Source organism: Polyodon spathula, chromosome 7 (genome assembly GCF_017654505.1).
Source record: "Polyodon spathula isolate WHYD16114869_AA chromosome 7, ASM1765450v1, whole genome shotgun sequence".
NCBI classification, from domain to species: domain Eukaryota; kingdom Metazoa; phylum Chordata; class Actinopteri; order Acipenseriformes; family Polyodontidae; genus Polyodon; species Polyodon spathula.
Genome location: NC_054540.1, coordinates 4068117 through 4096086, shown reverse-complemented (window position 1 = coordinate 4096086; position 27970 = coordinate 4068117). Strand labels below are relative to the sequence as shown.

General features: G+C 42.4%; 1 protein-coding gene across 6 annotated transcripts in view; it reads right to left on the bottom strand.

Annotated features, from left to right (window-relative positions):
• Positions 1-6424: 6424 nt before the first annotated feature.
• Positions 6425-27970, bottom strand: part of LOC121318024 (myelin regulatory factor-like protein) — a 29405-nt gene continuing 7859 nt past the window's right edge. For 3 of the 6 annotated variants that reach the window (XM_041254212.1, XM_041254211.1, XM_041254216.1), the window contains 26 exons: positions 25649-25739; positions 24823-24849; positions 23964-24025; positions 23591-23855; positions 22860-22963; positions 22141-22291; positions 18992-19187; positions 18357-18433; positions 17933-18043; positions 17173-17263; positions 16858-17058; positions 15711-15819; positions 15251-15360; positions 14985-15148; positions 12817-12874; positions 12630-12718; positions 12409-12477; positions 12182-12249; positions 11805-11960; positions 11212-11271; positions 10965-11049; positions 10614-10688; positions 10176-10281; positions 8866-8910; positions 7704-7787; positions 6425-7280 (listed from right to left, as the gene is read on the bottom strand). In XM_041254212.1, coding sequence (XP_041110146.1) covers positions 7194-7280; positions 7704-7787; positions 8866-8910; positions 10176-10281; positions 10614-10688; positions 10965-11049; positions 11212-11271; positions 11805-11960; positions 12182-12249; positions 12409-12477; positions 12630-12718; positions 12817-12874; positions 14985-15148; positions 15251-15360; positions 15711-15819; positions 16858-17058; positions 17173-17263; positions 17933-18043; positions 18357-18433; positions 18992-19187; positions 22141-22291; positions 22860-22963; positions 23591-23855; positions 23964-24025; positions 24823-24849; positions 25649-25739 — 2741 coding nt within the window. In that variant the 3' untranslated portion in view covers positions 6425-7193. The remainder of the gene's footprint in view (positions 7281-7703; positions 7788-8865; positions 8911-10175; positions 10282-10613; positions 10689-10964; positions 11050-11211; positions 11272-11804; positions 11961-12181; positions 12250-12408; positions 12478-12629; positions 12719-12816; positions 12875-14984; positions 15149-15250; positions 15361-15710; positions 15820-16857; positions 17059-17172; positions 17264-17932; positions 18044-18356; positions 18434-18991; positions 19188-22140; positions 22292-22859; positions 22964-23590; positions 23856-23963; positions 24026-24822; positions 24850-25648; positions 25740-27970) is intronic. The other 3 variants (XM_041254213.1, XM_041254214.1, XM_041254215.1) reach the window with 3 other exon arrangements.

Genomic DNA, 27970 nt, shown 5'->3' with positions numbered 1-27970 from the left:
TACCCAGGGATTCCAGAGTGGAGGACGGCGAGCTAGCAGCCTCTGGAGGACAAAGACAGGTGTCCTCTTGAGCTCACCAGGCTCCTGACCAGTAGGGTCCGCTGTAGAGCGATGAGTAGAAACAGGCCATGTTTTGTCTCCCTAACCTGCAGGAGCGCCAGAGCCAATGCAACGCTCCCTCTGGAAATCTCAGCCCTGGCCGTTGAGTTCACACAGCCACAATGTGAATCTCGGCTCCTCTGACTGCGTGATCCACCCTGCACACAACCTCCAAGCTGATCCCATTGAACACCCAAATAATATAAAGTTCCTTATTATAAATCTAGGCTGAGTGAGATTCAGGGGAGGGATCATGGGAGCTTGCTTCTCCTACTGACCCCCTCCCCCCTCCATAACTTGTTTAAACCTCAAGGAAAATTCCCTGGCTGTTGCTGATACACTTGCAACTTTATTCTCCACCTGCTCCACCACTTTATTTGCAGACAGTCCTCTTGACGAGGATAGGGGGAGGTGTGTGGGACAGTCCTCTTGACGAGGATAGGGGGAGGTGTGTGGGACAGTCCTCTTGACGAGGATAGGGGGAGGTGTGTGGGACAGTCCTCTTGACGAGGATAGGGGGAGGTGTGTGGGACAGTCCTCTTGATGAGGATAGGGGGAGGTGTGTGGGACAGTCCTCTTGACGAGGATAGGGGAAGGTGTGTGGGACAGTCCTCTTGACGAGGATAGGGGGAGGTGTGTGGGACAGTTCTCTTGACGAGGATAGGGGGAGGTATGTGGGACAGTCCTCTTGACGAGGATAGGGGGAGGTGTGTGGGACAGTCCTCTTGACGAGGATAGGGGAAGGTGTGTGGGACAGTCCTCTTGATGAGGATAGGGGGAGGTGTGTGGGACAGTTCTCTTGACAAGGATAGGGGAAGGTGTGTGGGACAGTCCTCTTGATGAGGATAGGGGGAGGTGTGTGGGACAGTTCTCTTGACGAGGATAGGGGAAGGTGTGTGGGACAGTCCTTTTGACGAGGATAGGGGAAGGTGTGTGGCTTTGCCACAGGCTTCCTTCTTCCCTTAAGATGTGGGACCAGCAGCCAAATCAATAAGCATTAAGACCACCCCAGATAATAGCCACTGTGAATGAATACCGGCCCCCTTCTTATTTTGTGCAGAATCTTTTGATTTTTCTCTTTCCGTCATGCTAATTGAGGATATGCCTTAGTTACATTTAATTTAATGAATCATTTGATACAAGCGTCTTAATTTAAAGAAATGTTAATGATCAGCAGGCCACTAGCTTACCAGCAATGGCACCACAATTGATTTCAGTAAGACTTAGTCTTGATATGGTTACACACTGTCACAATATCAAGATTTTCCCACATAGTTGCTGTTGTAGTGCCTCTGAAGGTCATTTAACAAGGTCTGTCTATCCAGAGACAAGCAACAAATAGTTATAAGGTGATCGGCTTGCAGTTTCAGAAACAGACTGGATATACTGTAGATGAAACAATGGATTCCAGAGGTAACTTCAAAATGAACCCCCATCAACTGATGAAGCGAAGGCTGGACTATAATAGATGAACCCTGTAAAGATAAAACAAGGGTACACTTCCCCTTTAATTGGCGTGGGTGTCCGATGCAGCTTCTTGTGTTTGCTGTATTACTGCAGGGCTCATACGAAATATTTTAAGGTGCAGCATATATATCGATCTGATTCACTGCCTGTAAAACAGCAATGATTCACCACTGTAGTAAACCCTCTCTGCACTGCAGCAATGAATAACCATTGCAGGCGTCAAGCTCTCTTCCTCAAGTTAAATGGCATGAGGTTATTTATGCAGACAATTGTAATTCATAAACCTGCCCAGATAGATTTATTACATTTCTTAGCTACATTGCATGCCATTCAACCCTGAACCATAGTATTACCAGAGCACTCACTGGAAACACATAAGGGCTGAGCCAGTTAGGAAATACTAAGTTTCCAAGTCCCATCAAATATTTACATGTGTGTGACAGGCTGGCGAGTGGATAGAGGCCCAGAGACAGACTGCGGTTCAAAAAAAATAACACTTATTAACACTAACACAAAATAAGAGGGCACCACGGCCAAAACAAAGGTATTTAAGCACAAAATAGAAAAGACACAGAACAAGACTTACAAAAATAAAGATTTCCAGGCTGGGGGATGCCTTCACTGGATCTGAAAATACTAAAAAAAAAAAAAATTTAACCCCATCCCTGCCAATTTCTAAAGGGCAGAGCTCTGCTCTGCCACACACTTCCCCCCCACGTACAAAGTACACAGGCCGCAATCGGCCAACTCCCCCCCTCCCAAGAGTCCAATTATGTCCCTTGGGTGGGCAGTGGTGGGCAGGGTTGATGTCGGAGCCCCCAAGCCTTCTTTGGTTGAGGGGGCCCCAGATCTCCAAGGTAGTAAGGCAGTGCTGTCATGGGACCTGGACCCTCCAGCAGATGCAGCCTCCTTGGACCGCGTGGATCCCCCTAGCAGCGCCAGACCCACCGGTGGTGTTGGACCCTTTAGTGGCACTGGACCCTCCAAGGACAGCGGCCCGGCACCCTCTGGTGACGGAAGCGGGGACCCTCGGGAGGCAGCGGACCCTCGGCAACCCTAGGAAACAAAAAGGAGACACCAGCAGCCCCAGGCGATGCGACGCAGCAGGCAACCCCAGGCGATCCAAATGTGGCATCCCTGAGCGGAGCAGGCGTGGCATCCTTGGGTGGTGCAAAGCAGGTATCCTTGGGCGGTGCAGGCGTGGCCAACAGTGCAGGAACCTCTGGACAGGGTGGCAGAGGCCAGACTTCCTCCTCACTGGCGGCCAGCGAAGGCAGTTCCAGCTCCTCCAGCGGCAACGGCTGCAGCCCCCACACCACCGGCGGTGGGGGCTGTGGCCATTCTAGTGGCCTCTGAGGCAAGGCTGGTACCTGCCATAACGATCGGGTGCACCTCCGCTGGGCTTCTCTCAGCAGCACATGTAGAGGCTGCTGTAGAGCATCAGCCTTCTCCCCTTCTGGCTCCTTGGTCCACAGCTCCTCCCCTCTGGACTCTGGGAGCGGTGGCTCCTCCCTCTCTGGCTCTCAGGACGGTGGCTCCTCCTCCTCATACTGCATGGGGCAGATAGCCACCGTGTGTCCATACTCCCCACAGCCTGGGCACAACTCCACCACGAGGATCTTCAAAAAAACCTCAAAGCTGTCATCCTCGACCTCCTCCTGCTGTTGCAGTTTCTGTCACCACTTTCTGCTCTTTCCCATTTTTTTTTTTTTTTTTTTTTTTTTTTATTTAATCTTTAAAAAAAAAAAAATTGTCCCAAAAAAAAAAAAAAAAAAAAAAACCTGCAGTACTGCTCCAAGCCTCCTGGTGCTATATCCCACCCTGACACCAAATGTCACAGGCTGGTGAGTGGATAGAGGCCCAGAGACAGACTGCAGTTCAAAAAAATAATACTTTTATTAACAATCTAACACAAAATAAAAGGGCACAAGGGCCAAAACAAAGGTATTTAAGCACAAAATAGAAAGATACAGAACAAGACTTACAAAAATAAAAATTTCCAGGCTGGGCAATCTCTTCACTGGATCCAAAAATCACAAAACCAAAAAACAGCACACACAAACACCAGCTTGCTTCCTCAGCTCCCTCCTCTCCCTAATGGGAAGCTGAGGCCTCCTTTTATGTCAGGTGGCTGGGTGCAGATTGATCATTAATTACTCTAACCCAGCCACCTGAACACAATAAACCCAGGCGGGTAGGGGAATTTAACCCCATCCCTGCCAATTTATAAAGGGCAGAGTTCTGCTCTGCTACAATGTGGCTTTCAACTGCTTCTTATAGCTGCAAGAAAACCCTTCTGCATGCAATCGCATCATTGGCAATGTCAGGAACACAGAAATATTAAGAACAAGGGGAGGCTGTTCGGACCATCAGTGCTGGTCCGGTTTCAACTATGATTTACCCCATAAACTGGGTCAAGATTCAACATTAACAACATGGCATGGTGACCTCTATCCTCACTGCTCTCTGTGTAAAAAAGTGTCTCGTTCCAGTCTTACAGGACCTGTCTCTGGGATGCATACATTGGAACTGCATCAGTTATCATAACAGGAAAACCACGTTTGGTCTCTAAGTGTCTCAAAACTAGCAGATAAAACAGTAAACACAAACACACATCACATCATAAACCACTAGTTGAGGAACCACCTCCCCAGGATTCTGTTCACTTGAGCTGGGGTCACACATTATCCATACACAGGATGTAAGCGTCTGTTTAGCAATATATGGTTACGAGCCTGTGGACATCTGTATGTGGGTCATATTGGCAAGAGAAGACGTGAACAGACTTTGCAGTCAATGGAATTCCGAGAGTTACCTCTGGTACAATTTTCTAAAACGGGTTACATCAACCGTGCTGATGTGAAAAATATAGCTGATGTCATGGATAGGGTTCCTGAGCAGTCTATAATTCTATGTATATGTTATAATTGAGTATTTGAAGTTCTGGAGTAAATCTGTGCTGTACCGTAACATGGCACTTCGCGATGGCCTCTGTCCGGCCGTGAGAATCACAAGAGCTGCAAGTCCAGACTATGTACTGCGAAGAGTGGCATTGTAGTGCTTACACTGTGTTAGCAGGGAACATTGCTTCCTAAACGAAGCTGTTCCTCTTAGCTCTCTCCCACATTGTTCTGGTTCATTGTTATTGAGTCATGTCTTTGTGGGGATGCTGTGAGCTACTGTCACATTGCAGTTTCATTAAATAAAAAGCCAGTCTTGATATTGACAGTGTTCTGTAAATACAGCTGACAGTCATTGTTAACAAGATATGTGGTGAGTGCATGCATGAGATGACAGACTGCACATGTGTGGGCGGCTTTCAGCAAAGCTGGCGTGTTCACAGTACACTCCATCTGTCACTGTGTTGTGAAGCCGCGGCGCTCACAGTCTCACAGCCCCAGCAGATTAACATTTAATAGAGCTTTCAGTCAGTGTCATTGCAGCTTCATTGATCATTGAGCCAGACATGTCCTGCTCCATGCATCACAATCAGATCCCTTTTTTTTCTCCAAAGATTACAGTCCTGTTAGTATATATATATATATTTAAAGGCTGCCTGTTTGTGTGTATCTCATACCACTATAGAAGCGAGTACATTCTTGTATATGTACCAACAAAGTGAAGAAAAACAGTGGCAGATCTTAATACCATCGATCTACATTTATTATCCTGTTTTTATTTTTTGCCTCTAGGGGGCAGAGTGTTGCAAGGGGACTGGTTAATGTATAGGCCTAGTCTCTGGTGTACCAGCTGTGATTAAAGAGAATGTATGAGAGCTCTATTGAGGCCACAGAAGGTGATGTGAATATAAAATGATATACAGTTGTATTCTAAGCGATACTAGGAATACGCTATTCAGAATAACCAAAAGTTGCCAAAAACTTAGTATAGCAATGAATCCATTATAGTGGATTTGAACTGACCAAGTTGGTCCTATTGAGAAAGATATTAAAGATGCGTACTGCAAACAGGTCTCTCATGTTTCTCTCACTTCAGTTTAAATGCATTCCTTCTACAAGGCTTGTTTGTATAATGGTAACAACCAGATCAACTTGATTTATTTCAATGGGACTAAATAGACTTGAATCAGCAATAGCCAGAAGCAGTAACAATTTATTTCAGTTCAATACATTTGACTTGTGATGTACTATATTTACAAATCAGGTAAAAAAAGAAAATCATACTAATTACTGTACAAGGATGTTTCAGATGACGGCATCATCACCCGGTGAAGTGAAGTGTAGTGCTGGTGAAGCCAAGCAATCAGGTACAAACAGTATTAAAACAATAATACAATGACATTGAAATCTATTTACAGGAAGTTAACGTGAGATGTAAGATGATGCATTATGTTTTTAATCACCACTATGCCTTTAAAATAAAGATCCATAGCTAAGGCTGAATGGCTGAATTGACACACTGAGAGACACAGACACATGCCTCTACATCCTGAAGATGTGTCCATTAAAAGGGTTAGTCAGGAATCAAAGGATAGCATCACTTTTAAATACGGCTTTTTTTTAGAGAAAAATAAGCATAGCCATGCTGCAAATCAACTGGAGTCAGACAGATTGAAAGTGATACAAATCACAACACAATGACACAGATTCTGTTCTATACAGTCTTCCTCTTTATCCAGTCTGGTTCATACAGATCTAAAAGACACTGGGAGAACCCCCCCCCCCCCCCCCCCCCCCCCCCCCCCCCCCCCCCCCCCCCCCCCCCCCCCCCCCCCCCCCCCCCCCCCCCCCCCCCCCCCCCCCCCCCCCCCCCCCCCCCCCCCCCCCCCCCCCCCCCCCCCCCCCCCCCCCCCCCCCCCCCCCCCCCCCCCCCCCCCCCCCCCCCCCCCCCCCCCCCCATGACAGGCCATGATGCCTGCGCACCCTACTTACTGTGTTCTGTTCAGAGCCCAATAACTTAAAATACATTCAGTCTCAATATGTTTTTCATGCAGTATGTGTAGAGCAGCATAGACTATATACATGTGAAGCTATCAAAACCACTCAGGTACAATACACCAAGTATCAACTTGTTTGAATTAAACCCTGCACAGTATTATCTGATTATTTCCCAAGCGAGCTTGGGTTTAATGTGATCAATACCTCGCCAGTCCGATATTAGTCTTTGCTAAAGTGACAATGGCTGAAGGTGCCTGTTCAGATTCTGAGACCATGGCCCTTGTACTTCATTAATACACTGTGTGCCTCTGCTGTTGATGCAACACAGCTTATCTACATTTAGAGCATGCTGGTCGACTGCAAGTGCTCCCTTCCACAGGATCTGCTGCCTCATGACGGACAAATCCAAACTCTTCACGTGCAGCAAATCCCTATTAAATAAGAAACGTTTTTCTTACTGTGCGTTCAGAACACCTTGATTCATTTACTACTTCGGATAGGCAATAACCCTAAACATGTGTCATCTCACTTTTGCACAAGATGGTTGTTAATTTTTTTTAGACTTTATTTTTTCAAATATTAAAAAAAGTAATACAGTTTGACATATATTTAGCATACATTTCATAGAAAAATAACTTTTCCGATAACTTAACCAGATAACTTTTTTCGGGGGAAAGGCTTTTAAAGGGCCGTTGTGGTGTTTGAAATGTGAATGATGTTTCCAGTATCTCAGTCGCATCTTCTATAGAAGTAGAAATAGTAGTCTGTAAACTGCACCCCCATATAGTTGGGGTCCGTCTCACAATCCGCTTGACCCTGTGGGACAACAGCATGTGATTAAAAATCAAGGTAAGTACAAGCTTCGCACAAACCAAGCCAATCTTCCATATCAGAACAGCATTTGTAATATTTTCTGCAGAGGGTAGACAGCTGACCACGTCTTTCATCAGAGACTCAGGTCACTTACCTGTCACCGTGATCAATGATCAATGGGCTCTGTGTTGGATATTCATGCTTTATTAAAAGAGTCCTTGAAATGCATATTCATTACAAATCCTGTGTCTCCTGGAGATGTTGGCATGGCATATACAGAACCATTTAGAATGCAGAGACAGGTACAGTATGGTACAGAGAGCTACTGTATGGTAAAGCAGGGAGAGCTATATGGGTATTGTTCAAGGCAGAGCAAAGATAAAGGGCTGCCTGCATGTTGGACAATTACTTTCACAGCTATCTTACCGGAGCAGTAGCACGGAAATAGTATGAACTCCTGTACAAAACAGCGACTGGAAGTGGCCACTGATGCTCAAATCCCTGTGTAGTCTGAAGAAAAGAATACATTTACCAAGACGTGTAAAACAGGAAAAAAAACACTCATGCATTGGTTTTAATAATGAAAGAATGACATTATAAATAAATAAATAAATGACTCCTCTGAAAATGGAACTAGGGTATTGTCATGTCTCAGTTGTGTTCCTAAACAGCTACCTCTGGGGAATGTAAACAAAGGCATACCCAAAGCCTGACCAAGCTGACTGCACTTCTGCCCAGGAGCTAAACTATGAAGGAATGTACAGTAGCAAACAACACCAAAGAATCCCAGTTAAAACCAAACCCACACACAAGCTCTTGACTTCACTGAAATCCACCAGCCTTCCTGCCAGTACTGACCTGCCAGTCTGTGTGGTGAAACTGATCGACTTTTAAACTGAGCAATCAGGCTGCAATGAACGCCTGGGTGTGAGGCTACGATGCATGGCAATGCATTCACAGAGTTACAAGTGTTCAGACGAGGAACCGCTAGATCCTAAACAAACCACTCACAGCTTTATTCAAACACAGAGAGTGTCAGGTATAATTGACATGCTGGAACAAATGAAGGCATGTGAGGAAGACACTCTGGTATCATTAAGGGTGCAGCCTGCACATAGCGGGCTAGATTCTCAAAGCTCTTTCCCCAGTATACTGTAGCTACCACACTAGAAATAAACACTGCTGATGTTTCATTCAGGGTCTCGTCTCGTTTTTTTTTGGTTTTCCTACCTGGCTAAGAAAATGATTGAAGTAATAAAAAAGAGAGACAGTTAACAATCAATACATTTAGTAAACAGACACTGTACTTTTCATTGGTTCATTCCTTGCTGTGTTTTTGTTTACACAATTCTGTTGAGTTTATTGCATATATAACATCCATGCCAGGACAGTACTTTCATCTGTTAATGGAACTGTTACCAGTACTGCAGCTGATTGTACAACAAGAAGCTGTCTTGTTATAAAAGGGTCCTGAATGGCTGCAAGGGATGGATCAAGTAAACAACACCCTGAATAGACTGTGAGGGAAGGGGGTAGAGCGGGAGTTGGAAGTGTTCAAACAGGGATCAAAGTTAACAATAAAACCTGCCTGTGTCTCCTTTTTCTTCTGCTGTCCCTGTCCTGTAATCCATGTCTAAAGAAAGAAAAATAAAGGCAAGAGGTTATCGTTATGTCAAATGTCTGCAGTATTCTTTGTACTTGTCTGTTGACTCAATTTTGTGAACAATGATTTGGAGGGTTCACATGTAACAGGGCGGGGGCTGGTTACAGTTTGCACTGCCTTGTAATTGTGTTAACTAATATGGGGGCGGGGCTTGAAAACAGTAAATGAATTTGGTTTAGCCCCCAAGGCAGTCAAGGGTTGGACTCTGAATTACAGAACTCCAGTGTACCCAAAGCAGGGAGCTGCCGGGTACGTTTGTACTATTCTGTAAGCAGCATTGTGTTATTTTGTACCTGTCAAAGTAATTCGTTTATTTTTTGTTTGTTTTGTCTTGGGTCACTGTGGAAGGGTGGTGGGCAATTCATTGATACAGGATACAGAAGTCTGCATTGCTAAATACCACTGGGTGCACTATTTATTCATGTCCACAAGGTCTTGTTATTACCAGCAATGGTATAAGGCTTCACACAGAGTACTTTGGGTACACTTTCAGGTGCACAAAACAATAACCAAAACAGAAGGCACAAAGAAAAAGAGAAAACAAAACACTGTTAACGAAACTACAAAATAAAGTACGGCCAGAGAATTCGAAGTATGCTCTCCAGTTCCCTCAACTGTGTAGTTTAAAATTATACTTTCGGGGTCAGCCCAAAGTCTCCCCGCTACTGCTATATTTCTTTTCTTATTTTGTTTCTCTATTTTGTTTGTGGGTGGTCTCCCTGTGTTTCTCCATCTAGCTGCCAAGCTTCTGCTGGTTTGTTTACATCCTATATGGGCAGCCCGAAGGACACAGAGCATAGTCTTTATAGGGCCAGCAATCCCCCAAGTCCTGCCTCTCAGCCACTCAGAGAGAGAGAAAGCCACACACCCTCTCTCCCACCTCTCCATGTCACTGCCATGTCCGACAGGTGGACATTGTAAGGCTGCTGCCCTCTTCCTGCAGCACTATGAATACGCCAGCAGAGTCAGAACAGATCTCCCCCCGTTACAGTCAAATTTAAGTACTTTTTTTACTGAACACTTTCAGTCTCTCTGTCCTCACCACCTCAGTCTGTATGAAGTATACGTTACCTTTGTGTCTGTGTTGTGTGGCGATAGCAGGAAGAAAAACTAAAGCAATTGGAATGGATAGGAAAATATCAAACAACAGAGGAAACCCAATAACTAGTACATGGCTTCTCCAGAAGGTTATTTAACACTAAAGATTGATTCTATTAGGGACAGAGCCTGTTTACCTGTGTATTGTGTAAAAGCGCTGCTCTTTTCTTTCTGTGCTGGCAATCCGGGCACTGCGCCCCTGCTGTGACCCCACACAGAAAGACAACCAGGGCTTCTGAAGAGCTGCAGGGAAGACAAACATGTGAACAGTCAGCCAGGGAACAATACTCTCTCTGAGGAGGAGGGATTCTGCACCGCTCTCATTCACCGTCCATGAGTTAACCAGCTCGGGATGAGGTGTAGACATTCTGTGTGCGTGATTAATTGTTACTGCTAAATAAATTAATATAGAAACAATTATCTCGACAATAGCAAGCACTCATTTGGCCTATAGGGTTCTCATTAAAAATTCCTATTAATTACTGGGTTGGATTCGTGCTTTCAGTAGTGTCTGAAACGCGTTACATAATTTAAGCAGTAAACAAAAGCACGCTGTAATGAATCCTTTCACTTACTTCATTTGCAAAGTGATTCTCATCCTCACCGGGGTGTGTTTGCTCAGCGGTATGACGTAGCTGTAGTTTCCGTTTCTGGGTGTTTCACAGATACAAAGAGAGACAACAGTTGGGGTTCAGAACATCAGAACACATTTAGCTTCATATTCTTGCCCTGCTTAACTTTTAATGTCAAGTTTTAGGTTTGCATGCTTTCGTCTAGGCAGCTGTAAGAACACAACATAACTCAGAATGGATTGCAAACAATTGTGTGAGAAGCGAATCCACTTGAACAGATTGATCACTGCAATACTGCACAAGCCTGTTTCACTGGAATGACAATAGGAATAAGAATACGAATCCCACACTCACCCACAGTTTTGTTTCAAACAGTACCGGTTGTCAATAATCTGCTGATTTTCCACAATGTGAATGGACTTGATGGTTGTATCAATTACTGTTGAGATAAAGTACAAAGTTAAATATAAATAAATCCATCGATAACGTTATTATGATGGTGAAAAACCCCTTTTATATATACAGGACACCTACAACTGAATTCCAAACTAGCTGCTGTTCTGTTTTCATGCTTGGAATGAATGCAGGAAGCCTTACTTACAGTCTTGATTATTTCCAGTGTCTCTAGTGATGCCTGTGGGCAGGTCTTGTTTCCTTCGTCCTGAAAGAAGCAGTTTCGAGTCAGCCCCATTCTATAGCAAGGATCTCACAGTGCAGTAAACTAGACCCACAAATGGTGTCCAATGAACTTGTCTTTCTTTCGATTTTTTTCAAGCTATAAGTAAATACTGGCTATTGATGTTTATAACACCCTACTGCATTATCAAGTACACATAACGACTGCATAATACTCCAACCCCATCTACTGGGCATTGCATATTACATTCAAAATGTTAATATTATTGCCGCCTCATTGTAGCTGCCACTGTAAGCCCTATCAATCTATCTACAGTATATCTATATATGTCACAATGCTGTTTATTATTCCATGTATCATACAGCACATTGTCATAGCTGTGTGTCTTTATTTAGTTTTTTGTTGTTGTTGAGAATTACAGTCCAATAATAGTCCAAAGAGGAATCAAGCCTAACCCCTGGAGTTTTACGGAACATTGACCGGGGCTCCGTCCCTCTCTGTCTTCTCTCACTTCTCCTGGTGATTTCTTGTAAAGTGAGAGCGGATGAGCAGCGCACCTGTTTGCTTTGGTGCCCCCTCTGCCTGCTGCTCTGGCAGGCTGAAAGCGCTGGCATTGCCAGCCCCTGCAGAGCAGCAGCACACCTCATCGCAGGGGAGGATGCTGCAGAATTCAACATCGGGGGGCCAGGGGCCAGGGACTGTGGTGCTGACAGCTGAAACCCACACAGAGAATTACACACATCCATTAATCAATCAATACAACAAAGAAACAATACACAAGCAGCAATACATGCATGCATAAAATATCCAGAAAAGCACACATCAAGGAAACTATTGTTGTATTTATTTATTCATCCAATCAGCACAACCATTCTCTTTTCTTATTTTAGAGAGAGCTGAGCTCTTGTTTTATGTGCTAACCTGCACACTGTACCTGCTGTTGAAGAAGATGTGAGGGCTGCAGACGTCACAGTGCTGATCAGGGGAAAGACTGAAGTGTTGCTGTTTTAAAAATAAAAAACAACATGTGTGTGTGTGTGTGTGTGTGTATATATATATATATATAATATATATATATATATATATATATATATATATATATAATAAATCGCTGTCAAGTAACAACCAGTTACAAGATTGAAATATTCTGAACCCCTGTACCTGAGATCGGAGAAGATGTAATCATCATTGTTCAAGCCAATCAGGTAAAGTGATGTGATTGCAATCACGCTGTGGAAAAAAACAACAGTGTTGTTATTAAAGCTTAATCATTTACTGATGTACAGCAGTCTTCTGAGTTGGTTAACATACGCTGCGCAGACACTGCACTCCAACTAGATCAAACCCTTCTGTGCTGCACAGAAAAAAAAAAAGGTTCTTACCAAAAGGCCATGGTGCTCACCAATGTAATGATGGCAGCTTGTGAAAATCTGTGTTGCAGACAGTGATGGCGTGTCTGTGTGGGACCCTGCTGAGAAACAAAGCCACAGCAGAAAGGAATAGCCGTCACTGCAATGTTCCAAATGCACAACGACTTTGACTAACTGAAAGAAGACTGCTCTCACTCACTGTGGAGGACTTCAAAGGCTGCCGAGGTGGAGGGATGCTGCTGCTTCTGCTTACTGTCCTGTAAGATATAAAATATATATATCCGATAAACCAATCAGACTTTTAAACAAATGCTAATTAAACATTGTCATCTTGGAACAGCTGCTAAATCAAAGCTGTTTCCTTATATACATGTAAAAAAATACATAGAAATAATATAAAAAGATGGGTTAAAAAAAAATGGCAGACAACTCTTGTTCTGTGAATGATAAGTTACAAATCCATTGACTGAGGTGCAAGGTGAATTCATTATCAGGAAGACTGTTCTGTAAAGAAGCACCTGATAGCACATTGGTGTTTGTGCCACAAGGAACTGAGAGATTCATAGTTTGTACAGTATGAGTTTAAGATAGCAAACCTTGACCCTTAACAATAAGTAACTGAGCTGAATTAGGAGAGAACCAGATAGATTGATTAGTTGGTCAAAAGAACAGCAGTGCAATGGTATCCTTGACAACCGGTGACCTTCGAGTAAACTCACAATAGGGAGTGTGTAGACCACAGCTGTTACGGGTTGCACAGAAGCAGAAGCTGCTGAGGAAGAATTCTGAGAATGTAAGTGACTGATTTGGAGAGCCGACAAAGGGCAACTTCAGCTACCGAACGACAATAAAGATGTGAAGGCTTTTAAAAAAAACACACATTAACATACTCCATTCCCTGATAATTTTGCTGTACATGTTTCATTCTCTGACTTCACTCTGATATAAGTAAAGGGAATTCTCTCTAAGAGGTGACTCAGTTGTACAAAGTGGAGTCTGTCTCCTCTAACAGTACAGCAGACAGCTAGTCTCTGACTCAGGGGGTATGATTCCAGTGGTTCCTTACATTAGGTTAATCCCATAATCCTGACACCACAGAAATATCATGCTTTCCTGTCCCAGTTTAATTCCTGGGCAACAAGTATTGAAACCCATCTAATCACACAGAGGCCTGGAATAAATCAAAATGATGGCGCTGCCCTGGCTATACTTTATGACAGGTTCATTTGTGCTGGATCCTAGATCCTGTAGCTTTTTGTTAATAAGTTAACCCCTGCTTTATAATTGCTGTGAGGCACAGCAGGTGAGTCAAAGTGAAAATGAAAGTCTGGAAAACGCTTACTGCCTAACGATTTGTTGAGAGAGGTAATGTTAATAAAAGAAACCCTTTCTTATTGACCCCTTTTAAAATGCACAACACCTCTGAGAAAACTGCTTTAAAACCGTTAAACCACAAGCACTGCTTTAAACCGTTCCCCCAGAGGAGCTGTCATGTTTTCCAATGTAAACAAATCTACTATGCTAATATGGATGTATATGTACAGCTATGTGGCAAAAGTGCCCGCCCCTGTGTATATTTTCTGTTATATGTTGTGTGTTAGTGTTGGTGTATAGTCATTGGTACACGGGATATAAACGGGTCTGTGTAACACAAGTGTTTAAAACGTATATTTGTATTTAGGCACGAGGATTGCACAGCACGTCACGTGCAAGTAAAAAGTAATAATATGTGAGTACGGGGAATTGCACTTTATTAATTCACGTGCAGTTGTACCGCGACTCCAATTGAATGACTGATTAGCAATCGAGTCTCGGTACAGCTGCATAAAAGCAGCATGCTTTCACTCACTCGGGGTTGTGTGTTTGGTGAGTGAAGAACGGGTAATAATAATAAAATAATAACATAAAGTAAAATATCAGCTCACCATGTTTGTTTATTGTTAATCCGTTTTGTTTTTCTGTTTATTTTGGCTACCAGTGCCGTGTCCTGTGTTTTTGTTTGCTAAAACCTTTTTATTTACTGTTCTCTGTTTATTTCTTGGTTTCTGTTTCTGCTCTGACATCCCCCACTCCAGCCGTCTTTGTGACAAGCTATTATTTACTTTCCTGTATAAGGCACTGGCAATATTGTATTTTACCCTAGGATAGTTTGATATCAGTCTCTGCCCCCTTCAAACCAAGCTCACAACATCCTTCCTTTCAAAAATCGTACAGACAGGAGCTGTAAACTTTCAAATCCAAAGCATTGGATATTCAAATTGGCCAGTGCACACACGCGTGTGATTTATTTGATTGTAAATATTCCGCTCTGCAGATTATTCCATTATACACACACAGGCATGCACTCACACACAATGTGATATGTACCTATTTGCACTCTTATTGCTGATTGCTGATTTTATGCTGCTGATGCGTTTTAGCTTCTCAATGCGTTTGTTCCAGACCTCCAGCTCCTGAATCCGGTTTTCTAAGTTGTCTGTCAGTTTACAGAGCTGCTTGACAGCACCTACATTCTCCATGAAGATTTGCTCCTAAACGAAACAAGAAGATAAAGCAAAACAGAAAAAAAAATTTAATATGTTAGGCAATAAGCTTCCCCGATGCTTGGAATATTTAAAAAAATCCTTTCCTACCTTATCAACCATGAGAAAGTTTGTTATCATCTCCCCGTCATTGCAGGCTACATCTCCAACGTCTTTCACAGCGGAAGGCAGGAGCTCCTTCACCTCCTGGGCTATTATACCTTCAACAATAGGAAATATGTTAGGATGCCACTGAGACTGCAGCCGGAGCACTCGGAAACAAGGCTGCAGAAAAATAAAGATCCTTGCTACTGTGTTGGGAAGGTGCTCACATTTGATATTTTTATTTATTTATTTCAGATTTCACACCAGGATAAATCTGAGTTTCAGCAAGGTGTATCCAACAGGATTGTTATAAAAATGTCTTCATTTCTGAAACTGGAATGTAATTTCAATCTCTGAGCCTCAGTGAGAGGTGACTGGCTAGGGCAGCAGCACTGTAGCCCTCTGTTCTGTCTCACACAGGTAATACCCAGACCAGAACCCTCCTTTCTGCTGAATCGGAGCATACCTGTCTCATGGGCCCGATCGATTCCCATCTTCAATGCAAACTCTGGCTTGTAGTCATACTCAACGATTCTCATCTGTGCTATCCTTTTCAGCTGCTCGGTGGTGTCTACCTGCAGGATTAAACACACTACAATGTCATCGCATGCTGCATCATATTCAGGGGGCATAATTTGAATTATATATATTTTTTTGTTTCTTTTTTTTATGAACCTAATATTATATTGTTTACTTTCAAGTTGTTCAGATTGTACTAATGCATTTGAAACACATAGCTAATGTTCTTTCTCAGTCACACTTCACAATGTGAAAGATTCAGTGCAGTGCCATTGTATGAACCATATGTACAGTATATCTATACAACGCAACGGATATAATGGAAATCTAACACAGCTTCACATTATGGATCTCTTGATTTAGGGCAGAGGGTTGGACTTTCGTTTTTGGTAAAATCAAGTGAAAGTGCAACACAAGATGACGTGGAAGTGTTTAAACATGTAAACTGCTTAATGAATGCACAAACACTGAAGCCCGTGTGCATTCCAGTTAAATCAGTTATTGTTTGTCTCTTTGTTATTTTTCATGTTGTTTCTCGTGGCTCTTTAAGAACTCCCTGCTCCTCAATACGACTCTTTCGTTCATAAATGTTCAGGCCTGATATATGTCGGCTGTCTCTCTGAGAGGGGTGTAAGAGTCCCTGCTTACCTCCTGGATGCATGTCGGCTGTTTCTCTGAGAGGGGTGTAAGAGTCCCAGCTCACCTCCTGGATGCATGTCGGCTGTCTCTCTGAGAGGGGTGTAAGAGTCCCTGCTTACCTCCTGGATGCATGTCAGCTGTCTCTCTGAGAGGGGTGTAAGAGTCCCTGCTGTCTATCTCCTGGATGCATGTCAGCTGTCTCTCTGAGAGGGGTGTAAGAGTCTCTGCTTACCTCCTGGATGGATGTCGGCTGTCTCTCTGAGAGGGGTGTAAGAGTCCCTGCTGTCTATCTCCTGGATGCATGTCGGCTGTCTCTCTGAGAGGGGTGTAAGAGTCCCTGCTTACCTCCTGGATGCATGTCGGCTGTCTCTCTGAGAGGGGTGTAAGAGTCCCTGCTTACCTCCTGGATGCATGTCAGCTGTCTCTCTGAGAGGGGTGTAAGAGTCCCTGCTCACCTCCTGGATGTTCTGCTTTGCTCTCATGTCAGAAGGGTGCATGACTGTCCCCATGACTTTCATATTCCCACACACGACCAGCGCCTCATCTGGCGAGTCTGTGTTGATTCCCACCCGGCCATGGCAAACCATGGACTCCGGAGCGTGTCCTCGCTGCCACAGCTGGTCAGTGTCGTTTTCAAACTGCCCCGGGTTAGACGCCTGCAATGGCAAGGCAAGATCAGACTTCCCACCTGTTTACGAGAGGCCTCGGCATGCTTTATAGGGCTCAAAACAAAGGTAGTAGAAATCAAAGGTTCAAACAGCTCTACCTACCCTTACTATGATTCTTTCAGACATGTGAGCAATGACCAGGTAGTTTTGGTCCTGCAGTGCTGCATACAGCCCAACAACCAACATGAAGTACCTACCAGAGAAAGAGAACAGTATCATTACAGTAGTTACATAGTAGTACAGTACAAGATACAGAAATCTATGATACTTTTCAAAATACAGACATGTAGCAACAAGACAGATAGCATTACATTTAAATAGGTTCACTAACAAATACATTGTAAAATGTTACTAAATATGGTTCTATTTTGTTAATGGTGAGATAATGTCTTGTAACCTATTTATAAACTAATAAAAAAATAATTAAGAGTACTTGAGCATCTTAACCGCTATGCAAAAAAGTCAGTCTCTCCTGCAGGTGTGGTTATAAAGCTTTTAACCTCTACAGCCAGGCTGACAGGGGTCACAGTCTGTAGCGCAGTGCATCACCCATCACTGCCCATTACTTTAGCAAGCCAGCACTCTCCCAGTTCCACACTGACAATCATAAGGTGACCTGTCCTTTACACACCTCTTTCCATCACACTATGTTAAGTAACGATTAATAAAATAATGAAGCCAATGCGTTAATATGATTTTAAACCTGTACCTTTTAAAAATAAAGAGCGATCAGCAACTGATGTTTTATCTTATGGTGATGTCTTTGGACATGAATTCCACCCTGGATAGACCCCGGTCTCTTTCAGCTACACTGAGCCGGTCTCTAACTTCAGCACCTCTGCTGAATGGTTTAGTCACTCACCTCTGGTCTGGGTTGGGCTTGCCCTTCTTCCTCATGTTGTTTGTTGTTGTCTCACTGAAGTGCAGCCTCCCCAGCGTTACCTTCGTGACCTTGTTCCCAGGAAGGCTCACTCTGAAAGATCAGACAGCGGTCACAGCATTGCTCAAAGCAAGCAAGTGCAGCATGCCTGGTATTAAAGATGATTCAATGCAACCTACAGTATCTGCCTTACAACTGCAGATCTCATTCTTCTAGTGTCTGGTTATCAAGAAGAGCATTTTATATACACACCAAATGTGTTTCTAAATACCACTATTAGCATACAATTTTAGCAAGGTGCAGCCTGTGTCAGCTAAAACAGATCTGACTTGGGAACAGCAAATGCAAATATAGATTAAAAGTATGAACAAATAAGATTTTTTTTATGTGAGTTAGCATTTCTTACTTGACTGGTAGAAATGGCTTTTTGCTTCTATCCGACTGTGACTGTTCAATAGTTATTATGTGATCTGGAGCGTCGACCTGGAATTTGAAGGAAATACAGACATGTTAAATTAAACTTTCCTTTAAACAACTATGAAATCCCCTTTAAACTAAAGCACCATTATGATAACTGGCAACATCTGAATCAAAGGTGAGCAAAACCTTCCTAATAGAGAATGTTTCAGGAATTTACACATACGATAATATCTATATCAGTGAATGTAAAGGGTGGTTATGAGATCACTTGGGGTCTAAACGGTAATGGTGATCAGAAGATACTGTATTCTGTAATTAAAGAGTAGTACATATATTAAATGGGGATGAGGTTTGGGTTAGGGCTGGAGTTGGGGTTAGGGTTAGGGTTAAGGATGGGGTTGGGGTTAGGGAGGGGGTTTGGGTTAGGGATGGGGTTGGGGTTAGGGAGGAGGTTGGGGTTAGGGATGGGGTTGGGTTTAGGGATGGGGATGGGGTTAGGGAGGTGGTTGGGGTTAGGGACAGTGTTGGGGTTCGGTTAGCGATGGGGTGAACGACGAGGCTGGGGTTAGGGATGGGTTTAGGGTTGGGTACCAGAAAAATAGATTCTCAAATTTGACTCACTTTGATGCCAAAAACTTTCACGTAAAACTTCTCAATGGGTTTCAGCCCGAGCGGCGTCTTGAAATATGTGGGGATCCCCATCATTCCAATGTGAACCGTCACCTGGAAGTGGTTCTTCTTCTGGCACACGAAGGCCTCATCAAAGGTCGAGTAATTAAACCCCTTGTCTGTGTCTACATGGTAACCTGGAGCAGGTCTGGGAAGATAAGCAAGTGTTTAATCAGGACGTCTTTACTGGGCTCAGAGACACTACCATTCACAGAGAATTGACCAACATTCAGTGTATTTCTAATAGTGTAATATATTCAGTATGGATGTACTACATTCCATGCAATTCTTTTTTAGAATTACAAACATTCTAGACATGCTCCTCCCTGAATATTAAGTTCAGACAGCAGTGGATTCAAGTTATTTACACCTACAATTATTGCTTATAGTGTAACCTAAGCTGGGTACACTTCAAAATAAAGGTACATGAACTACACTGTAATTATGCTTATGTTACATTCTTTAACACATGCACTTACAGCAATTGTATACTCTTCCACTCTCACAATCAGAAAATTATGTACTAACTGCATGTAGTAAATATTACCATATTACAGTGTAACTGTGTGTGGTCAATGTACCTGTACTTGAAGATAAGTTAGCTAGCATTGCGATTCAGTTTAGTTCAGTGATTATCGGAACCATTCTGTGTGGAATGTGTAAATGATTGACGTTCGAACTAAAAAGCAGAGTCACAACACTGAGGCAGCAACATTGATATCAGCTGACAAGCCGCGGTGTCGCCCCTTATCAACAGTGCTTAATGCCTTTACAGTGACCACTGCCACTGGGAAACCAGACGTTTCTTCTGCTGTAAGTTATCCTTGTACTTTTGCTGTGGGTCACATGGCTTTATTGCAAAAATAAGTTGGTTTAGTTAGTTGAACAACTGATAATAAAGCAAGTGCAAACAGAAGTAGGGAAATAGATTTTACAGCCTTGGTTACAGTGTAAAGGCCTTTTCACACTAAGCAAGTCGCGTCAAAGCGTCAAGAGTCCGACGTATTTTGACGCCGTCAAGTTGCTTTCACACCAAATGCGCTCAAATAATTAAAACGCAAGAAACGGCAAACTTGTGATGCACAAGAAATCAAGATGCATTATTATTAAATAATATACTTTTTAATGACTACTCGTTCATGTGTGTGATGGAGCACTGTCCCTTAAAATAAAAACCTAAACAACATAGTTAAAACAAATAAATAAAATAGCACAGCGCAATTAAGAAAAAATATCAGATTATTATTACTATTATTATTATTATTATTATTATTATTATTATTATTATTACTCCTACACTAGGCAGTCTGGCTGCATGCAGAGAGACAGCCGAATAGATTATCAAAGGGCTGCCTGGAAGTGAATGAAGGACGAAGGAACACATACTATGCCTCCATTGCTAAGGCATTCGCTGGTGACATTGCAAACCAAGCTGTCAGTGATGCTGTCCAGGTTTGGAGGAAATGGGTTTAACAGTATTTAATCTGTAGAGCAACTGATGAGAGATGCCAAAATTGACCAGATCTATGAAGGCACTGCTCAGATCCAGAGGTTGATTATTGCACGTGAACACATCGCAAGATACAAACATTAATAGGAACTACTGTACCTGTGCATCAAACTTTGTCTGACTGTTTACGTTTCTCTACCTTTTCATTTCCAAATGCTGCTCCAAAAACTGCATCTAATCTTAAAAAACTAAACTTTATACAATCATTCAGTTTAAACTTTAAAGATGCAGTGTGTGTTTGAAACACAGGGCTCTATACTCCTGCTGTTCTCCACAAATAAGTACAGTAGGAAGCATTTTGATGACTGGACATTTATGTATTTACTGTCTGTCCTAAAATTAAATAATGTAAAATATACATAAACATAAAGATTATATACATTACATTTATACATGCATTCATTTAATTCAGATGGAGGTTTTTTTTTTACATGTGGGGTCTCATTTTGTGTTGCTGTTAAAAATCCTTGAAAGCGTTTTCTTGTTTTCTTTACTGTAGCTCTATTTGTTTCCATTATCTTTAAGGAAACTTTTAATTTCTGCAATATCTACGTTTTAAATCCTTTGTTTTCATTAGGCCAATCTCTGTTTGTGTTAATGAAATACAGTAGGGGCTACCTGTCGATGTTTGTTGTCATGCCGCCGAGGGGGCGAGACCTGGAGTGTGATTGGTTAGAGAACAAATTTACACCCGACCCGCAAAGAAAAATAAGACAAGGTCTATTTTTGACACAATCGGTCTTACGCAACATGTCCAGGGTGAATGCCTCCAAAGGATGTATTCTAAAAAAAAGAATTTACGTCGAACTTTAACGCCATGACGCGACGTGCTCAGTGTGAATGGACCTTATCAGAGGATACATCGAAACAAGTGCTGTACCTTTAAATACAGAACCTTTCTCTGACAGTGGTGTCAACCTTCATCTATTGTAAGCTGCAATATTTATAAACAATTTTCTTTAGAAATATTTCAGTGTGTTGTTTTTGTAGTACAGTAACCGTCGTGTATCCACCAGTCACAGATCCACCCTAACCGTTTATACGCCATGATCAAGCTCTTCAGCAATGCAAAATGGCTACAGGAAAGCAAAAGCGAGTTGCGCTTATGATTGTAAAACATTTTAAAAAATTGTAAACGTATGCATTTTGCTACTGTGTAAATTACCCGACACTAATGAAAGTGTATATAGCACTGTGACAGAGAAGATCTTGTGGGATGTGTGCCTTTATGAAAGCAGCTGGGACGCATAGCAGGAGGCAACCAATTGAGCAGGAAGGCTTGCGCAGTGCTGAGTGATCAGGAGGTCCTGATTGGCTAAGGGGCGTTCCTGGGGAGCCTGCTCACAGCTCCAGAGGTGTGCAATGGCTACACAGACGGGCGTTGAGCAAAATGGAGGAGAGTGTTGCTCCAGAGGAAATCAATAACAAGGGATTTAGGAGATCTTTGCAACACCACCCCGTCCTCCTTGTGTGTGACTGAAGGAGGCCTGGAGCTGGAGTAGGACAGGGGCTGGTTTATACCAGCACTTGGTAAAGACATGACAACAGGACCCTCCCTGGCATTGGGTTTCTCCCCGTCTCACATACTCACAGGCTCTCGCAGTTGCAGTTGCACAGGACTGTCCACTGGCCCGGATGGTACATGCTCCAGGTTAAAGACTGATAACCTCCCGTCACTGAGCTGTCGTTCTGTCCATCGCTATCATAGCCAGATACATCTGCACATTGCTTGCCATTCACTGCTGCAACACACAATGAGTCCCAGCTTAATCTTCCTTTTAACTGCAACTGAACTTCAAGAAAATTAGACAGCATGTAGAGCTGGGGATCTTTCTGAAAGCTGTGAGTGACATTTGTTTCTAGCCAGTATATGAGAACTATATAGAAATGTATGCCTCCACTGTGGAGTCAGCTTTCATAAACTAAGCTAGGACATGCAAGGTCACAAATTGCAGGAATGCAACTAAGATTCCCATTGCATAGCAGTTTAATCCACTCCTGGTTTTACTAGTCTTAGTTTAATAAGACTCACCTTAATTATTGACTGTGGCTGATCAAGCTATTAGTAAAACCTGGAATGAGTGAAACTTCTATGCAGTAGGAGTCTTATGTACATCCATGAAGTGGCTAGATAACCTCCAAGGTGTTAGTGACTCAGTGACGTGTTTTTCTGTTGCCTCCAGAATAATTGACCCCTTGCATGTGATTGGCTGCTTTGGCTCCTCCTGGTGGCCCTCACCCAGTTGACAGTGTTACAGAAAGGTGTTCCACATGTTTTTGTCCATCCCTGCTGCACACACACACACATACCTAAGGAGCCTTTTGGCCTGTCGACATCGTTCCACACATACTGGTCCACACTCCCTTCGAAGGAGTCAGAGTGCTTCCTCTTTTTGGTTTTTGGTAACACAGCTCTGTACAATAAAGTGACAGGGTCATTACCAAGCTCAGCTAGAGAGATGGTGTGAACTGAGTGAAATCAAGGAAAATACTGAGGTAGCATATTCCACTGGCGAGACAGAGAAGACAACTGCCTAGGGTCGAATTCAATTATCTTCTTAGTTCTTATTTATATATTAACTTTTTTAATACATGTAACTTATATGGATCTTATGGATCCATATTTTAAAACAATTTCAAAGGCAACGGCTTTCTGAAATGAATACAGTCATGTTAACAGTATTATACCATCTATAACCGATTCATAACAGTACATTAACTGCTCCAACCTGCAGTTAAGTTGCACTTGCTTTAAATTATGGTTCCTATAGCTGACAAAAAGCCATTATTCACAAGTTTCTTGTAATCAGAGCTGTAATACTCAAACAGTGCTTGAATTTAATTAAAGTCTAAATATGTATTATTTTTTTTTTACCAATGAAAGTGTGCAGGGAAATGTCCACAAAAAACATGCAAGAAACAAAAACCTTTGCACTTGTGAATTACTCCTGTTTGGTAAAGTTCTGACCTGTCACACATATTCAATTGCACCTGTTACTCAGCACAACCCTATCAGATGTGCTTCGTAGAGGCCTGCTTACCCTGGGTGATAACTGGGCCTTGGAGGCAGGTAAGGGTAGGCAGTGCCCAAGCAGCTGGATGAGGCAGTGCTGAGGCAGGCAGGAGCGGGTGGGACACTAGGATTCACATAGCTGCTCGGCAGCCCCATGAATTTCTGGGGTACGCTGGGGTTCCTGCCTGGAACCCTTTCTTTAAAGCGACATGATGCACTGCTGGAGTCCACTGCAGGGGGGAACGGCACCTGGGGGGGCTGGCCAGTGGCCCACGAAGCACTGTTGTGCATGTCTGCCAGGGGAATGGAGTGGAAAAGGAAAGAGCTGTTAGGATGTTAAACAAGCTTCATAATCACCAGAAACCATGAAGGATCAGAGCAGTGTGGGGAGAATGACAAACCTGGTATCTGTGGAGGTGAGCAGGCTTCAGAGCCAGAGTCAGGGGGAGAGTCTGGTAAAATCCTGGACAGAGAAATCAGTGAGACAGGCTGCTCAAGATCAGTTGTATCCACCATGGCAAGTCAAATAATTACTGGCAATTTAACATAAGAGATAACATAACTGCAGCATTTAAAAATATATCTGCTGACATCGCAAAACAGTTTACGAGATGGGAGAAGTTTGCATAAAACTGTGATCCTGATACGATCCTGCTCTCAATTATTAGTTACAAACAGTAGTCCACCAAGTGACACTGTTTCCAATGCAAACATCTCCATAAATCACTAGTACTCCATTTATTTTCCTTTCTTCAAAAACAAATACAATACGGCATTACTATACACTAGTATTAGAAACACTTGAAAAATCTCCACAATATTTTATTTCATGTTTTTAAAGACAAGACCAATGACATCAGTAGAGCTACAATGAAAACATGCTCTAGTTACATATAGTAAATGCTACAATGTGTCTATTCATGCTTTATACACAGCCTGTGTTTACCATATACATTTATTTGAAATAAATTCAAACAAGCATCAGCATTTCCTGCCCAAATGCTTCTCTCCCACATTCAACACAGGCTTTTTTGTGTCTGTATGGGATATCTTCTGCCACTACATCTAAAGAAGGCAAGTAGAATCCATACTTTATAATGGAGCTCTGGGAAGTACTTACAATCTGAAAATCAATGAATATCTCTGATTCAAAGAATGCAAATAACAGTGTGGGCCAATGACTGAATGTTTTAGTTAATCTGATTATACATCATTGAAATAATATATAAAAGTTGAACAAGGTAACAAAAATGAACCTACTTATCAACTCCATCTCCAGCAATCATTCTAATGAAAAAATTAATAAAAAAGGAACACACAGATTATAAGAACATACACTTTATGGACATTACTTATTAGTATTGCCTTTATCTATGGACTCCAAGGCCCAGATTCACCAAGCTTTTAGTCCAGGGCAAAGTTTAAAACACACATTGGAACTGCAGCTTTAGTGAGGAGTTCAAACAGAATTATAAAGATGAAAAAAGCAATGTTTTTTACAGGGCTAGCAACCACATTTTTAAAGACCTGTTGTTTATTTCTAGTTATTATAGGATCCTATGTGTTCCAGTGGTTCAAATCCCAGCTCACTCACTGACTCACTGTGTGACCTTGAGCAAGTCACTGAACCTCCTTGTGCTCCGTCTTTAGGGTGAGACGTTGTTGTAAGTGGCTCTGCAGACGATGCATAGTTCACACAGCCTAGTCTCTGTAAGTGGACTTGGATAAAGGTGTCTGCTAAATAAACTAATAAAAATAGTTGTAAAAACATAAGGGGGCGCAGTATAAGTAACACCATCTCTTCAATTGTAAAACCAAGGGTCTGTTTTCTGCATCAGTGTTGTTATGTTATCTAATATGTTATCTTGCATACCAATACTGCAATATACTGTATTTATTGATTTGGCTATTGCACTGATAGTATAAAAGACTGAAACTTTTGCATTTTGTTTGCTGTTTAATAAAATATGTTTTTAACCTTATCATTTCGACTGTTGGACTTGTTTCCTGTTGCGGAGAAGTGCAGAGAGCGAGTTGGCTTGTTGCTACCAAGCTATTGCAACAGTAGAAATACTGATTGACTCACAAGGTTGCCGGGTCGATGTCGTTGCTAAGATATCGCTCCAGCATGCTGGTGTCCACCACGGGGCTCTCCAGGACACCGGTGACATCATGCCCTAGGAGGAATGTAAGAAAGCAGTTAACTTTTAAGCAAAGACTTCAAATCAGAAGTCCTTCCACAGGCACCCACTACCATGTCTAATGAAGTCACTGGGGTTCCTTATGCTTTCCCATGATTGTTGCTGAATAGTTGCACACAGTTTTTTTTTTTTTAATTTAATAAATGCCAACTATTTTATTATTTTCTCCCAATTTGGCATATTTAATAATTTTTAGGCTCAGCTCACTGCTACCACCCCTGCACTGACTCGGGAGCGGCTAAGATGAACACACGTTGTCCTCCGAAGCATGTGCCGTCAGCCAACCATTTTTTTTCACACTGCAGACTTAATGTGCAGCCACCTCAGAGCTACAGTGTCGGAGGACAGCGCAGTTCTAGTCAGTTTACAGGCAAGCCCGCAGGCACCCAGCCAGACTACAGGGGTCACTGGTGCGCGGTGAACTGAAGATACCTAGCTGGCCTAAGCCCATACCTCCCCCAGGCGGCACTCGGCCAATTGTGCGCCATCCTGGAAGCTTCCGTCTATGGTCGGCAATAGAATAGCCTGGACTCAAACCACCAACCTACAGGCTATAGGACGCATCTTGCATCCACTCGGAGTGCCTTTACCATATGCAAGCCCCCTCACACAGCTTTTAAAAATCTAGTGGATTAAGATTTTATTAATTGACTTTTTTTAATTTTATGGCCAGTCTGTGTATAATACCAAAGGAATGCTTCGTATCAGAAATTTCCATCCCAGTTCAGGAGAGCCAGTCCTGCTTTCGGGATCATTCTTGCTGTATATGGTAGGAATTAATCCATAAGTGTGCTGATTGGACAAACCTGTATTGGATCTAAGGAGCTAACTTTTGTTTAATGTGGCTATTTCATGGTTTAAAAGCAACAAAGAGCCATTTCTGTTTGCTTAATTCAAACACTATTAACTTGGTTAAAATCTCTTTATTAACCTCTCTTGTTTGATTAGGCTTCGCCAGTGAGAGACAATAAAGACAAACAAACTGAAACTTTATCCTTTATATCTTTTTCTAACTGTAAAGAAACCAAGGCTATGAATCATGACCAGATAACCCTCCCAGGGTGCAGTTCTGTCTGCTCTATGGAAACCGTTACTGATAGTGAGAGGAACGTGGCAGTAGTCTGGAATGGAATTTGAAACACAGGCAATATTATTTTATTTTTTTACAATCAGCTCATATCGCTCCACGGGTGACCCAAATAGTTAAGCTTAGATTAATTGTTTTACTTATTACAGTACTGGACTTCTACTGGCTGCACAGTGTGCCAATCACAAGGGCTTCTCTGCTGGGGCTGTTTGGAGTCAATTTGTAGAAAGATGGTTTCAGTATTACCTGTGGAAGCAGCTGCTTTTATATTATATATAATTATGAGTATGATCACTTTCCCAGGAGTCTTGTAGACTTACTAAAGTTAATACTAAACACTTTTCACTGTCTCAGCTGGGTCACACTGAACCCAAACCCATTATATATATATATATATATATATATATATATATATATATATATATATATATATATATATATATATATATATAAAAGTATTCAGACCCCTGACCAATTCTCTCATATTACTGAATTACAAATGGTACATTGAAATTTCATTCTGTTCGATATTTTATTTTAAAACACTTAAACTCAAAATCAATTATTGTAAGGTGACATTGGTTTTATGTTGGGAAATATTTTTAAGAAAAATAAAAAAACTGAAATATCTTGCTTGCATAAGTATTCAACCCCCACACATTAATATTTGGTAGAGCCACCTTTCTCTACAATAACAGCTTTAAGTCTTTTGGATAAGTATGTACCAGCTTTGCACACAGTGTCGGAGTGATTTTGGCCCATTCTTCTTGGCAGATTTGCTCCAGGTGGTTTAGGTTGGTTGGACGACGCTTGTGGACCGCAATTTTCAAATAATGCCACAGATTCTCAATGGGATTGAGATCAGGACTTTGACTGGGCCACTGTAGGACATTCACCTTTTTATTCTTGAGTCACTCCAATGTTGCTTTGGCCTTGTGCTTGGGATCATTGTCCTGCTGAAAGGTAAATTTCCTCCAAAGCTTCAGTTTTTTAGTGGACTGAAGCAGATTCTCTTGCAGTATTTTCCTCTATTTTGCTCCATCCATTCTTCCTTCAATTGTAACAAGATGCCCAGTCCCTGCTGATGAGAAGCATCCCCACAGCATGATGCTGCCACCAC